General features: G+C 55.8%; 1 protein-coding gene across 1 annotated transcript in view; it reads right to left on the bottom strand.

Moving 5' to 3' along the window:
* Window positions 1–1,004: 1,004 nt before the first annotated feature.
* LOC144677823 (myosin-7-like) overlaps window positions 1,005–15,557 on the bottom strand; it is a gene marked incomplete at its 3' end in the record, with an annotated part of 28,649 nt that continues 14,096 nt past the window's right edge. Inside the window, exons 8-14 of the mRNA XM_078537830.1 lie at window positions 13,023–13,086; window positions 11,232–11,330; window positions 8,662–8,765; window positions 5,589–5,727; window positions 3,775–3,893; window positions 3,187–3,336; window positions 1,005–1,175 (exon numbers count right to left, since the gene is read on the bottom strand). Of these exons, the coding sequence (XP_078393956.1) occupies window positions 1,005–1,175; window positions 3,187–3,336; window positions 3,775–3,893; window positions 5,589–5,727; window positions 8,662–8,765; window positions 11,232–11,330; window positions 13,023–13,086 (846 nt within the window). The remainder of the gene's footprint in view (window positions 1,176–3,186; window positions 3,337–3,774; window positions 3,894–5,588; window positions 5,728–8,661; window positions 8,766–11,231; window positions 11,331–13,022; window positions 13,087–15,557) is intronic.

Here is a 15,557-nt window from a genome sequence, read left to right on the forward strand (position 1 = left end):
ACGGAGAGAATGTGTGAGAGAGAGTGTGTGTGTGAGAGAGAGACGGAGAGAATGTGTGAGAGAGAGAGAGTGTGTGTGTGAGAGAGAGAGAGTGTGTGAGAGAGAGAGACGGAGAGAATGTGTGAGAGAGAGAGTGTGTGTGTGAGAGAGAGAGAGAGACGGAGAGGATGTGTGAGAGAGAGAGAGTGTGTGTGAGAGAGAGAGAGAGAGAGAGACGGAGAGAACGTGTGAGAGAGAGAGAGTGTGTGTGAGGGAGAGAGAGTGTGTGTGAGAGAGAGAGAGAGTGTGTGTGTGTGAGAGAGAGAGACGGAGAGAATATGAGAGAGAGTGTGTGTGTGAGAGAGAGACGGAGAGAATGTGTGTGAGAGAGAGTGTGTGAGAGAGAGAGACGGAGAGAATGTGTGAGAGAGAGAGAGTGTGTGTGTGAGAGAGAGAGAGAGACGGAGAGGATGTGTGAGAGAGAGAGAGTGCGTGTGAGAGAGAGAGAGAGAGAGAGACGGAGAGAACGTGTGAGAGAGAGAGTATGTGTGAGGGAGAGAGAGTGTGTGTGAGAGAGAGAGAGTGTGTGTGTGTGAGAGAGAGAGACGGAGAGAATATGAGAGAGAGTGTGTGTGTGTGAGAGAGAGAGACGGAGAGAATGTGTGAGAGAGAGAGTGTGTGTGTGAGAGAGAGAGAGTGTGTGAGAGAGAGAGTGTGTGTGTGAGAGAGAGAGAGTGTGTGAGAGAGAGAGACGGAGAGAATGTGTGAGAGAGAGAGAGTGTGTGTGTGAGAGAGAGAGAGAGAGACGGAGAGGATGTGTGAGAGAGAGAGAGAGAGACGGAGAGAACGTGTGAGAGAGAGAGAGTGTGTGTGAGGGAGAGAGAGAGAGATGGAGAGAAGGTGTGAGAGAGAGAGAGAGAGTGTATGAGAGAGAGAGAGACGGAGAGAAGGTGTGAGAGAGATAGAAAGGAAGGAGGTGTGAGGAGGAGAGGGCGGCGAGGTTGAGGGGAATAGGGGTTCCTCACCTTCTCAATCAGGTCGATGCAGGCTTGCAGGTCCATGCCGAAATCGATGAACTCCCACTCGATCCCCTCCTTCTTGTATTCCTCCTGTTCCAGGACGAACATGTGGTGGTTGAAGAACTGCTGGAGCTTCTCGTTGGTGAAGTTGATGCAGAGCTGCTCAAAGCTGTTGAACTGGGAGGAGAGAGAGGGTAGAACTGGGAGTTACTTCCCACAGAGGCTCATGTCCAAGGGGCAGGCTGGTCTGGGGCAAACGTCACCCACTGCGCTCGCTGGCACACATTGTCCTCCTGGTCCGGCACTACCCCCCCCTTCACACACCCCAGCCCCGTTACCAACTCACTCCCGGGACTCAGACCCCCTCCCTATCTCTGTCACCTCCTACACCCCTCCCTATCTCTGTAACCTCTTCCAGCCCCCTACACCCCTCCCTATCTCTGTAACCTCCCCCAACCCCAACACCCCTCCCTATCTCTGTAACCTCCTCCAGCACCTACACCCCTCCCTATCTCTGTAACCTCCTCCAGCCCCCTACACCCCTCCCCATCTCTGTAACCTCCTCCAGCCCCTACACCCCTCCCTATCTCTGTAACCTCCTCCAACCCCTACACCCCTCCCTCTCTCTGTACCCTCCTCCAGCACCTAAACCCCTCCCTATCTCTGTAACCTCCTCCAGCCCCTACACCCCTCCCTATCTCTGTAACCTCCTCCAGCCTCTACACCCCTCCCTATCTCTGTAACCTCCTCCAGCCCCCTACAACCCTCCCTATCTCTGTAACCTCCTCCAGCCCCTACACCCCTCCCTATCTCTGTAACCTCCTCCAGCCCCTACACCCCTCCCTATCTCTGTAACCTCCTCCAACCCCTACACCCCTCCCTATCTCTGTAACCTCCTCCAGCCTCAATACATATCCAACGATGTGTGGTACCTGCCTTCCATCTCTCTCTCTCTCTCTCTCTCTCTTTCCTTCCTTCCCTATATTACTCTATCTGACTCTCTCTCTCTTTCACTCTCTGCCCCTCTCTCCCTCACTGTCGTTTGCTTTCTCTATCTTTATCTCTTTGTCCCTCACTCCATCCCCCTGTCCTTCACTCTCTCTCTGTCGCTCGCTCGCTACCTCAGTCTCTCCCTTCTCTCTCATCCTGTCTCTCTCTCTCTCTCTGCCATTCTCTCTGCCAATGGCTCTCGCTTGCTCTTCTCTCTCTCTCTGTCTCTCTCCCTCTCTCAGCATCACCCCCTTTCTCTCCCTCTGTATGCCTCTCTCTCGGTCTCTCTCTCTATCTGTCACTTTCTCTCTCTCTCTCTCCCTCTGTCTGCCTCTCCCTCTCCCTCTCTCTGCCTCTCACTTTCTCACTCTCCCTCTGTCTGCCTCTCTCTCTCTCTCTCTCTCTCTGTCTCTTTCTCTTTCACTGGATACCAACTGAGGAGAGAGAAACACTTATAGCCTGGATTGTGATCCACTGTAAAGCATTAACATACGATCAATATGAGAGGGAATCTCTCCCTGTGCAGTGACCATCCGAACTAACTCATTCCTGTCTCTCTCTCTCTCACACAGATCCAATCCACCCTGATCGATCATCCAGTCCTCTTCATTGTCACTGATCACACTAAAGGTAAGAGAATTGTCTGTATCCAACCCAGTGTTGTACCTGTCCTGGGAGTGTTTGATGGGGACAGTGTAGAGGGAGCTTTACTCTGTATCTAACCCCGTGCTGTACCTGTCCTGGGAGTGTTTGATGGGGACAGTGTAGAGGGAGCTTTACTCTGTATCTAACCCCGTGCTGTACCTGTCCTGGGAGTGTTTGATGGGGACGGTGTAGAGGGAGATTTACTCTGTATCTAACCCCGTGCTGTACCTGTCCTGGGAGTGTTTGATGGGGACAGTGTAGAGGGAGCTTTATTCTGTATCTAACCCCGTGCTGTACCTGTCCTGGGAGTGTTTGATGGGGACAGTGTAGAGGGAGCTTTACTCTGTATCTAACCCCGTGCTGTACCTGTCCTGGGAGTGTTTGATGGGGACGGTGTAGAGGGAGCTTTACTCTGTATCTAACCCCGTGCTGTACCTGTCCTGGGAGTGTTTGATGGGGACGGTGTAGAGGGAGCTTTACTCTGTATCTAACCCCGTGCTGTACATGTCCTGGGAGTGTTTGACGGGGACGGTGTAGAGGGAGATTTACTCACATCGAAGATCTCGAATCCAGCGATGTCCAACACTCCGATGAAATACTGCCTCGGGAGTTTGGTTTCCAGAGACTGGTTTATTCTCAGCACCATCCAGGAGAACATCTTCTCATACACGGACTTGGCCAGAGCCCCTGTCGCGTAGGAGACCTGTCCGACATTGAAGACAGATTAGTTGGCGCCACACTTAGGATGTGCGAGAGACGTCGGAATCTGGGACGCGGATCGGGATTCGAGGATCGCGATGGAGCGTTCGAGGGTCCTGAGGCAGGGTTCAGTTCGGGCTTTGCCATCCCGGTTTTGCGACTGGGATCGGGATCCGCTCTGGGATGGGGGATCGGAGGCCGGGACGCGGAGTGCGGCGTCTGGGAGACAGGGGCTGGGAGCGTCGGTGGGAGCTGGGGACCTCCGAGGAATTTCCCACAGCGTAAGGATCCTGCGGAGATGTCCGTTGGGGACGGACTGGGAGAGTGTGGGACACGCTCCATCCCCGCGGGTTGAGGAATGGGGAAGCAGGACGGGGCGAGGATGGAAGCGCCCATTCCCGACGTCGACCGTTGTTCCACCAGTATTGAACGCGGTGTTTACCTGTTGGACGTTCTGACCCTTGGTGACATACTCGTTCCCCACTTTGACTCGGGGGTGACACAGCCCCTTCAGAAGGTCAGCCGAGTTCAGTCCCATCAGGTAGGCGGACTTGTCGGCCTCTGCAATGGAGGAATGGCAAGATTCCAGAGTGACAGAAAAAATCAAGAACGTCTCTGAGCCCCAGCCACTCTCCACTCATTCACTGCAGGGTTAAACGCTCCCCCCCTCGTAACTCCAGGTCACTCCCAGAGCCCAAATTCCCCTCTCCCGCTCCTCATCCTCCCCCCTCCCACCTCCCCTCTGCCCCTTCCCTCCCACCCCTCGCCCATTCCTCGCTCGCACCCTCCCTCCAAAATCACATCCCTCATGCCCTTTATCACCCTCCATAACCCCTATCATCCCTCTCTCCCTCCCTCTCTGCCTCCCTAAACCCTACCCTCCTTCTATCCCTCTTTAACCCCTCCCCTCCCTCTCTCCCTCCCTCTCTGCCTCCATAAGCCCTACCCTCCCTCTCTCCCTCCTTATCCCCTACCCTCCCTCTATCCCTCCTTATCCCCTCCTCTCCCTTTCTGCCTCCCTAAACCCTACCCTCCTTCCCTCCCTCCTTATCCCAAACCCTCTCTCCCTCTTTCCTTAACCCCTCCCCTCCCTCTCTCCCTCCCTCACTGCCTGCCTAAACCCTACCTTCCCTCTCTCCCTCTCCCTCCTTATCCCCCTACCCTCCCTCTCTCTCTCACTCCTTATCCCCTAACCTCCAGCTCTCCCTCCTTAACCCCTCCCCTCCCTCTTTCCCTTCCTCACTGCCTCCCTAAACCCTACCTTCCCTCTCTCCCTCTCCCTCCTTATCCCCATACCCTCCCCCTCTCCTTCCTTAACCCCTCCCCTCCCTCTCTGCCTCCCTAAACCTACCTTTTCTCTCTCCCTCCCTAACCTCTCCCCTCCCTCTCTGCCTCACTAAATCCTACCCTCCCTCTCTCCCTCCTTAACCGCTCCCTTCCCTCTCTCCTTCCCTCACTGCCTCTCTAAACCCTATACTCCCTCTCTCTCTCCCTCCCTCCTTATCCTCTACCCTCCATCTCCCCTCCTTAACCCCTCTCCTCCCTCAATCCCTCTCTCTATCTCCCTCCTTATCCCCTACCCTCCCTCTCTGCCTCCCTAAACCCTACCCTCCCTAAACCCTACCCTCCCTCTCTCCCTCTCCCTCACTCCCTCCTTATCCCCTATCCTCCCTCTCTACCTCCCTCCCTCTCTGTCTCCCTAAACCCTAACCTCCCTCTCTCCCTCTCCCTCTCCCTCTCCGTCTCTCCCTCCTTATCCCCTACCCTCCCTCTCTCTCCTTAACCCCTCCCTCCCTCTCTCCCTCCTTATCCCCTACCTCCCTCTCTCCCTCCCTAAACCCTACCCTCCCTCTCCCTCTCTCCATCCTTATCATCCACCCTCCCTCTCTCCCTCCGTCTCTGCCTCCCTAAACCCTACCCTCCCTCTCTCCCTCTCCCTCTCTCCCTCCTTATCCCCTACCCTCCCTCCCTTCCTCTCCTCATCCCCTACCCTCCTTCTGTCCCACCCTAAACCCCCCTGCCGTACCTAACCGATTGCTCTCCCCACCAATGACTCCCTCCCTTCCCCTCCCCCCTCGTAACTCTCCCTCCCTCCCTCCCTAACTCCCTCCGTCCCTCTCTCACACCTGCCCTCCTCACACACCCCTTCCCCTCGCTCCCGCTCCCCGCAATCACAAATCCCAGGCACCGCCCAACCTCCTCCCCCCCCCCCACCCCCCATTGAGGCTATTCGACTACGGGGGGCCTCGCACGGACCTTCTGTGCCGTCGGGCTCGGCCTGTTCCTCGCGCTGCTTCAGCTTGAACCGCATGTTGCCGAAATGCATGATGGCCCCGGTCAGCTTGTAGATCCCCACCTTCTCCTCGGCGGTGAACCCCAGGACATCGAAGGCATTCTGCGGGGCGAGGGGGAGGAGGAGGAGGAGGTTAAAGGTGACCGTTGAGAACCCAGAGCTTCCACCCCACCACAACACTGACAGGTTAACTTGCAGGTTGAGCCGGTAGTTAGGAAGGCAAACGCAATGTTGGCATTTATTTCGAGAGGACTAGAATATAAAAGCAGGGATGTGCTGCTGAGGCTTTATCAGGCTCTGGTCAGACCACATTTAGAATATTGTGAGCAATTTTGGGCCCCGTATCTCAGGAAGGATGTGCTGGCCCCTGGAGAGAGGTCCAGAGGAAGGTTCACGAGAACGATCCCAGGAATGAAAGGCTTAACATATTGAGGAACGTTTGAGGATTCTGGGTCTATACTCGATGGAGTTTAGAAGGATGAGGGCGGGGGGGGATCTGATTGAAACTTACAGAATACTGAAAGGCCTGGATAGAGTGGGACGTGGGGAAGATGTTTCCATTAGTAGGAGAGACTAGGACCCAAGGGGCACAGCCTCAGAGTAAAGGGAAGACCTTTTCAGAACGGAGATGAGGAGAAACTTCTTTAGCCAGAGAGAGTGGTGAATCTATGGAATTCATTGCCACAGAAGGCTGTGGAGGCCATAGGTCATTGAGTGTATTTAAGACCGAGATAGATAGGTTCTTGATTGGGTAAGGGGGGATCAAAGGTGACGGGGAGAAGGCGGGAGAATGGGGTTGAGAAACTTTATCAGCCATGATTGAATGGCGGAGCAGACTCGATGGGCCGAATGGCCTCATTTCTGCTCCTATGGTCTTATGGTCTTAGGGTCTTGTGACACACAGGTCCCTCAATTCTCCCACCTCCTCCTCCTCACCCAAGCCCCTCGATGCCTCGGTCCAGTCAGCAAAGGCCACTCGGCCCATCGGGTCCACGTTGGCTCCCTGGAGAACAATCCAGCCCAGTCCCGCTTCCCCACCTGCTCCGTCCCCGACGATCGCACGAAATAGGAACAGGAGGAGGCCATTCGGCCCCTCGAGCTCTGCTCCGCCGCTCCATAAGACCGTGGCTGACCTGTTTGCGTTTCGAGTTCCACATTCCCATCTCTCTCCGATAACCTTCGATTCTCTTGCCGGACAGGAATCTCTCTACCTCCGACTTAAATATATTCAGTGACCCCCCCCCGGTCTCCACCACCTCCTGAGGCAGAGAGTTCCAAACTCACACAACCCTCGGAGAGAAATAAACTCCCCTCGTCTCTGTCCTAAAAGGGTGACCCCCTCATTTTAAACCAGTGATCCCCCCACCTAGTTCTAGACTCACCCACAAGAGGAAACATCCTCTCCATGTCCACCTTGTCCAGGCCGTTCAGGATCTTGTAAACTCCAATCCAATCACCCCACCCCCCTCACTCTTCTAAACTCCTGTGGTAACAAAACCCAGTCTGTCCAACCCTTTCCTCATCGGACAACCCACTCATTCCAGGTATCAACCTGGTAAACCTCCTCTGAATCGCCTCCAACGCATTTACATCCTTCCTTAAGTAAGGAGACCAAAACTGGGCACAGTATTCGAGATACCATCTCCACAATGCCCTGTATAAAATGGTTTTAACATCCTGGGGGTTACCATTGACCAGAAACTGAACTGGGGACCCAGCCATATAAATACTGTGGCTACAAGAGCAGGTCAGAGGCTGGGAATCCTGCGGAGATTCACTCACCTCCTGACTCCCCCACCCAAAGCCTGTCCACCATCTACAAGGCACAAGTCAGGAGTGTGATGGGACACTCCCCACTTTGCCTGGATGAGTTGCAGCTCCCACAACACTCGAGAAGCTCGACACTGTCCAGGACAAAGCAGCCCCAGCTCGATCGGCACCCCATCCGCAAACGTTCACTCCCTCCACCCACCGACGCACAGTAGCAGCAGTGTGTGTACCATCTACAAGATGCACTGCAGCAACTCGCCAAGGCTCCTTCGACAGCACCTTCCAAACCCACGACCGCTACCATCTAGAAGGACAAGGGCAGCAGACGCATGGGGAACACCCACCACCTGGAAGTTCCCCCTCCGAGCCCCTCACCATCCCGACTTGGAAATATATCGGCCGTTCCTTCACTGTCGCTGGGTCAAAATCCTGGAGCTCCCTCCCTAACAGCGCTGTGGGTGTACCTACACCACAGGGACAAAATCCTGGAACTCCTTCCCTAACAACACTGTGGGTGTACCTACACCACAGGGACAAAATCCTGGAACTCCCTCCCTAACAGCGCTGTGGGTGTACCTACACCACAGGGACAAAATCCTGGAACTCCCTCCCTAACAGCACTGTGGGTGTACCTACACCACACAGGGACAAAATCCTGGAACTCCCTCCCTAACAGCGCTGTGGGTGTACCTACACCACAGGGGACAAAATCCTGGAACTCCCTCCCTAACAGCGCCGTGGATGTACCTCCACCACAGGGGACAAAATCCTGGAACTCCCTCCCTAACAGCACTGTGGGTGTACCTACACCACAGGGGACTGCAGCTGTTCAAGAAGGCAGCTCACCACCACCTTCTCAAGGGGGCAATTAGGGATGGGCAATAAATGCTGGGCCCAGCCAGCATCCCGTGAATGAATAAAAAAAATGATGGAGAAGGGTGGAGCTTAAGAAGGCTCCTTGGTTTCCATTTATCTGGGTGTTGATGGGGGAATTGGGTTGTTTGCAGTTTGGACCTCATGTGGTTTGCAGCTCACCGAGATGCCTGGCAGCCATGTGGTGCATGCTTAGGGAATTAAGGGCTGGGCGGATACTGCAGGAAGGTGAAGTGGAGGTAGAAGATGGCCCACATTGAATGTCGGAGCTCAAGGGACTGAATCCTGTTCCTTCGATCCCCAGGTTCTCAACCCCCTGGACCCCATCGTTTGATCCTGCGACAGCTCCAGTACTCCGTAGCCACCGCACATTTTAGCCCCCTGGCCACTTACATCTGTAGCCATCAGTTCCTCAGCATCATCGATGGAAGCAACTGTCGTCTCTCCTTGGGAGATGAATGCGTAGTCATAGGGGTTGTTCGTAACCAACATCATATCTGCGGAAGGTATAACAGGAGAGAGAGGGAGAGTGAGAGAGAGAGATAGAGAGAGAGAGATGAGGTATTGGAGAGAAAATGGCCATGAAAGGTGGAGGGATATGGGAAAAAGGTGGGGAATGAGGGATATGGGGGAGAAGGTGGGGATTGAGGGATTATGGGGAGAAGGTGGGGGATTGAGGGATATGGGGGAGAAGGTGGGGATTGAGGGATACGGGGGAGAAGGTGGGGATTGAGGGATATGGGGAGAAGGTGGGGAGTGAGGGATATGGGGAGGATGTGGGGATTGAGGGATACGGGGAGAAGGTGGGGATTGAGGGATTATGGGGAGAAGGTGGGGAACTGAGGGATATGAGGAGAATGGGGAACTGAGGGATACAGGGGAGAAGGTGGGAATTGAGGGATACGAGGAGAAGGTGGGGATTGAGGGATATGGGGAGAAGGTGGGGAGTGAGGGATATGGGGAGACTGTGGGGGATAGAGGGGTATTGGGAGAAGGTGGGATTGAGGGATATGGGGAGAAGGTGGGGATTGAAGGATATGGGGAGAAGGTGGGGATTGAGGGATATGGGGAGAAGGTGGGGATTGAGGGATAAGCGGAGGAGGTGGGGATTTAGAGACACAGTATGAAGGCGGGGAATGAGGGATAGGGGAGAATGTGGGGATTGAGGGATAAGCGGAGGAGGTGGGAATTGAGAGATACAGTGTGAAGGCGGGGAATGAGGGATATGGGGAGGAGGCGGGATTGAGGGATATGGGGAGAAGGTGGGGATTGAGGGATATGGGGAGAAGGTGGGGATTGCGGGATATGGGGAGAAGGCGGGGGTTGAGCGATACAGTGTGAAGGCGGGGAATGAGGGATATGGGGAGAAGGTGGGGAATGAGGGATATGGGGAGAAGGCGGGGGTTGAGGGATATGGGGAGAAGGTGGGGATTGAGAGATACAGTGTGAAGGCGGGGAATGAGGGATATGGGGAGAAGGTGGGGAATGAGGGATATGGGGAGAAGGCGGGGGTTGAGGGATATGGGGAGAAGGTGGGGATTGAGAGATACAGTGTGAAGGTGGGGAATGAGGGATATGGGGAGAAGGTGGGGAATGAGGGATATGGGGAGAAGGCGGGGGTTGAGGGATATGGGGAGAAGGTGGGGATTGAGGGATATGGGGAGAAGGCGGGGAATGAGGGATATGGGGAAAGGTGGGGATTAAGGGATAAGCGGAGGAGGTGGGGATTGAGAGATACAGTGTGAAGGCGGGGAATGAGGGATATGGGGGAGAAGGTGGGGAATGAGGGATATGGGGAGAAGGTGGGGAATGAGGGATATGGGGAGAAGGTGGGGAATGAGGGATATGAGGGAGAAGGTGGGGAATGAGGGATATGGGGAGAAGGTGGGGAATGAGGGATATGGGGAGAAGGTGGGGAATGAGGGATATGGAGAGAAGGTGGGGATTGAGGGATATGGGGAGGAGGTGGGGATCGTGGGATATGGGGTGAAGGTGGGGATTGAGGGATATGGGGTGAAGGTGGGGATTGAGGGATATGGGGAGAAGGTGGGGATTGAGGGATATGGGGAGGAGGTGGGGATTGAGAGATACAGTGTGAAGGCGGGGAATGAGGGATATGGGGAGGAGGCGGGATTGACGGGTATGGGGAGAAGGTGGGGATTGAGGGATATGGGGGAGAAGGTGGGGATTGAGGGATATAGGGCGAAGGTGGGGATTGAGGGTTATGGGGAGGAGGTGGGGATTGAAGGATATGGGGAGAAGGTGGGGAATGAGGGATATGAGGAGAAGGTGGGGAGTGAGGGATATGGGGAGAAGGTGGGGATTGAGGGATATGGGGAGAAGGCGGGGGTTGAGGGATATGGGGAGGAGGTGGGGATTGAGGGATATGGGGGAGAAGGTGGGGAATGAGGGATATGGGGGAGAAGGTGGGGTTTGAGGGATATGGGGAGAAGGTGGGGACTGAGGGATATGGGGGAGAAGGTGGGGATTGAGGGATATGGGGAGAAGGTGGGGAATGAGGGATATGGGGGAGAAGGTGGGGATTGAGGGATATGCGGAGAAGGTGGGGGTTGAGGGATATGGGGAGAAGGTGGGGATATGGGGGAGAAGGTGGGGATTGGGGGATATGGGGAGGAGGTGGGGATATGGGGGAGACGGTGGGGAATGAAGGATATGGGGAGAAGGTGGGGATTGAGGGATATGGGGAGAAGGTGGGGATTGAGGGATATGGGAAGAAGGTGGGGATTGAGGGATATGGGGGAGAAGGTGGGGAATGAGGGATATGGGGGAGAAGGTGGGGATTGAGGGATATGGGGGAGAAGGTCGGGGATTGAGGGATATGGGGAGGAGGTGGGAGGATGGGAGGATGGGGAAGGTGGGCGGGTGAGTTTGAGGGGCCACTGGGAGAAGGTGGGAGGGTTCGGGATGGTGGGGATCCGGGGAGGGAATACCGTCGGGCCTACCCAGGAGCTCCGGTTTCTTGTTGGACAGGATCTGGTAGAAGATGTGATAATTCCTCTCAGCCTTCAACTGGAAGATGACCCGGGACTTCTCCAGGAGATCTGGGGGAGGGGGAAGCAGAGGCGTTATTGGCGGTGGGGTCCCGGTGGGGCTTTCAGTCCACCCTGTACGCGCGGAGGGGAAGCCAAACCCCAGCCCTCAGCCCCTCTCTCCATGTTACCCCGTGTTGATCTATCCAAGGCCCAATATTAATGGATGTTCCTTGGTGAACGGACATCGGTCAAAGACTCAAAACCAGTCCCTGGGGCCCAGGCCGGCCTCCATTTGATTGAATTGGGGTGGGGGGGTTTTGCCCGCCCAGGGGAGAGGGGGCCATTCAGCCCATCGAGCCTGTGCTATCACTCTGAAAGATCTATCCCAGCTCATTGCGTTCTCTCCCCAAAAAAAAAAACACATTCTCCTCATCTCCCCGTCTCTCTCTGGGCCCTGGGCTGATTCTCCTCAATCCCCTCTGTTTACCCCGGCCCTCCCGTCACTGGAAACATTTATACCCCAGTGACCGAATAGGTCCGAGGGGCTGAATGGCCTCCTCCTGTTCCTGTGTAACAGGCTCGAGGAGGGGGCTGAATGGCCTCCTGCTGTTCCTGTGTAACAGGTTCGAGGAGGGGGCTGAATGGCCTCCTCCTGTTCCTGTGTAACAGGCTCAAGGAAGGGCTGAATGGCCTCCTGCTGTTCCTGTGTAACAGGCTCGAGGAGGGGGCTGAATGGCCTCCTCCTGCTCCTGTGTAACAGGCTCGAGGAGGGGGCTGAATGGCCTCCTGCTGTTCCTGTGTAACAGGCTCAAGGAAGGGCTGAATGGCCTCCTCCTGTTCCTGTATAACAGGCTGGAGGAGGGGCTGAATGGCCTCCTCCTGTGGTGTGCTCGCTGCCTTACAATGTCTCCCTGAGCATTCTGCTGAGACTCAGGCTCTCCCTCAACCGCGCCAACGTGCACCCCACCCCACCGCACCCCCGCTCTCCCCCACTGCTCTCCCCAACTCTCCCTCCGCTCTCTACCTGCTCTCCCTCCGCTCTCCCCACCACTCTCCCCCACTGCTTACCCCAACTCTCCCTCCGCTCTCTACCTGCTCTCCCTCCGCTCTCCCTTCCCACTCCCTTCCCGCTCTCCCTCCGCTCTCCCTTCCCACTCCCTTCTTGCTCTCCCTCCACTCTCCCTTCCCACTCCCCTCCCGCTCTCCCTCCGCTCTCCCTCTGCTCTTACCCGCCGTTCTTCCCCCCTGCTCTCCCCCCGTTCTTCCCCCCTGCTCTTAACCCCCACTCTCTACCTGCTCTCCCTCCGCTCTCTACCTGCTCTCCCTCCGCTCTCCCTTCCCACACCCCTCCCGCTCTCCCCTTGCTCTCCCCCCAGCTCTCCCCCCAGCTCTCCCCTCAGCTCTCCCTCCACTCTCCCCTCGCTCCGCCCGCCCCACTGTCTCCCCGCTCTCCCCCCCACTGTCCCCCTGTACTCTCCCCCGCTCTCCGCTCTGCACCCCCGCTCTCCCCACCGCTCTCCGCACCGCACTCCCACTCTCTCCCCGCCCTCCCCCACTCTCCCCCGTTCTTCCCCCCTGCTCCCCCTCCGCTCTCCGCACCGCACTCCCGCTCTCTCCCCCCTGCTCCCGCCCTCCCCCACTCTCCCCCCGTTCTTCCCCCCTGCTCCGCGCCCCCCCACTCTCCGCACCGCACTCCCGCTCTCTCTCCCCACCCCTCTCCCACTCTCCGCCCACTTCGCCGCCCCCCCCAGCGTCACTCACACGTCTCGATGTCGGCCGACGCCAGTTTCCCGGTCGCTCCGAAGTGAATCCGGATGAATTTTCCCTGAGGGATGGAAAGAAGATCGAGAGGGGTGGGGTGCGGTTTTAGTATCTTCCAGGGGAAAACAGGCCCCAAACCCTCACCGAAAAAAAAAATCCCTTAAAAACTCGGCGTCACGAGCGTCCGAATGTCACATCGCAAGTTTCAAGGGCAGAGGTTTTAAAGGTCTCATTTCTGGTTCCTAAACCCAAGCACAGAGCTCAAGGGCGTTTCTCAAAGCAGGGAACCTGGCGCTGTTCTGTGTCAGTACAGTCAACGACGCTCCCGTCACATAAAAGGGGCTCCTTCTCTCAGGACTAAAGGACATTCCCGGAAAAGTTTGTGGTCATTCGATGACTCCCTCCCTCAATGGAGCGGAGGAGTAGGGAGCGACTCAGGTCCCTCGAGCCTGCCTCGCCATTCCCATGGGATCGCGGCCGATCCGTTTGCGTCTCGAGTTCCACCATTCCAGCCTCTCCCCGATCCCCTCGCCTGACGGAGAATCTCTCTACCTCCACCACCCCCCTCCCTCCCTCCCACACCAACCAACCTCTCAACCTCGGAGGTGGAGAGTTCCAAACTCGCGCACATCCCTCGGCGAGAGAGAAGAAAAATTTCCTCCTCATCTCCGTCCTTAAAGGGCCTCCACTAATTTTAAAACAGTGACCTCCCCCCGCCCACCCCCTAGTTCTGGACTCACCCACCATCCTCTTCACCTTATCGAGAGCGTTCAGGGTCTTGGACACTTCAGTCGAATCGATCCCCTCACTCTTCTCAACTCCAGTGGTAACAAGCCCAGTCTGTCCAACCCTTTCCTCATCAGAAAACCCACTCATTCCAGGTCTCAACCTGGTAAACCTCCTCTGAACTGCCTCCAATGCATTTACATCCTTCCTCAAATAAGGGGACCAAAACCGCGCACAGTATTCGAGGTGTGGTCTCACCCAACGCCCTGTATAACTGTAGCGTGACACCCTTACTTTTATGTCCAATCCCTCTCGTGGTAAAGGAAAGCATTCCATTAGCCTCCACCATCACCACTCGCTGCCCCCGCACGCTAACTTATTGTGACTCATGCACTAGGACACCCAGATCCCTCTGCACCTCGGAACTCTGCAGCCGTCCTCCCTTTAAGTAATACCGTTTTCCAACCAAAGACTCTGGTTCCCGGAAAAGACAGAACTTTACAAGAGAGGCAACTAAGCTCTCTTAAAAGCAGCTGTAAACCTCTTTACCCTCCTGCTGGACCGTTTAGTAAAGGGTCACCCGGTGGTTAATGGTTTTGTTAGGAGGTAGAGATGGTTTTAAGGAAGTCGTATTTGTATTTGTGGGTGTTGGGAATGAGTTTTAGCTTTAAAGTTTAAGTTTGATTTGTATTTCTGTATTTGTGTTAAGAAAAGGTCAAGCTGAGTTATAGTTTTATGACTCTTAAAGAGAAGTTAAGCAAACGAGAGTGGTAAAAAAATCCGTGCTCCTACCTAGCAACGGGGGTCCAGAGGGGCAGGCCCCCACCCACACATGGAAAAACACTAAAGAAACCACGGTTTTTGAGTTCAGTTTGAACACAGCTGCCAAAGCGGGAGCAGCCTAGGAGGCTCAGGTAGTCCTGTCCGGAGCTAAGGTCGGTTGGAAGTAGCTGCTAGAGAGAGAGAGACTGGAGCAAAAGGGGCAGCCGGCAAGTCCCAAGCTTAGGAAGGAAGTCCCCCGAATCCAAGGTGGGGGGAGTGGAACAGGAGAAAGTCCCAAGAAGACTTTCTAGTCAAAGGGAGGACAAGAGCCCGGAGAAGGTCCGGATCTGTGGGAGTGAAAGTCGGGAGCAGGAAGGATGGCTCCAAGCTCCAGGTTTAGAGGAAGCAGATTTAAAACGTGGGGGCAGAAGGACCAAAGAGATGGCCGAATGTTTCTAACTATTGACTTACAGGCGTGCGAAGCGGTGGTGTGCTGTTGGCGGCCGGGTTTGGCGAGAGAGAGAGAGAGAGAGAGAGAGAGAGAGAGAGAGTGCACGGAAGGCAGAGCTTGGGGGTGCGCGAGACGACCCGGGGGGTGGGGCGGGGGGGGGTGGGGGGTGGGGGGTGGAGAGGAACATCGGGAGGGAGGGTTCGAAAACCTGGAGGCGGGCGAACCCTGGCGGACGGTGTCTGAGAGAGGGCGCGTCGGTTCGGGAGAAGGTTCCAAGGCGAGCAGTTCTCGGAGAACCTCGTGGGCGAAAGGAGGAGCTCAGTGAGAAGGGCCGGGTCACCGGGTAACAAGCGTCTTGGGGAGGGAGGGGTGGGGAGGGGTTGATGAGGGATACATAGCATCTGGCTGGGGGTGGCATCTGTCACTTGGTTTCAGAGTGTGTGGTGTGTCTGACCACAGGTCACCTATTAGTTCACATGGACTGTATACTCAACCTGAACACTGCAGTAGAAGATAGTTTTCGTAACTTACACATCTGCGTACATCTGTATAGCTGCGGGAGAAGGAGTATTGTAATACCGTTCACCTTTTCCGCT

Source organism: Cetorhinus maximus, unplaced genomic scaffold, assembly GCF_964194155.1.
Source record: "Cetorhinus maximus unplaced genomic scaffold, sCetMax3.hap1.1 HAP1_SCAFFOLD_3104, whole genome shotgun sequence".
NCBI classification, from domain to species: domain Eukaryota; kingdom Metazoa; phylum Chordata; class Chondrichthyes; order Lamniformes; family Cetorhinidae; genus Cetorhinus; species Cetorhinus maximus.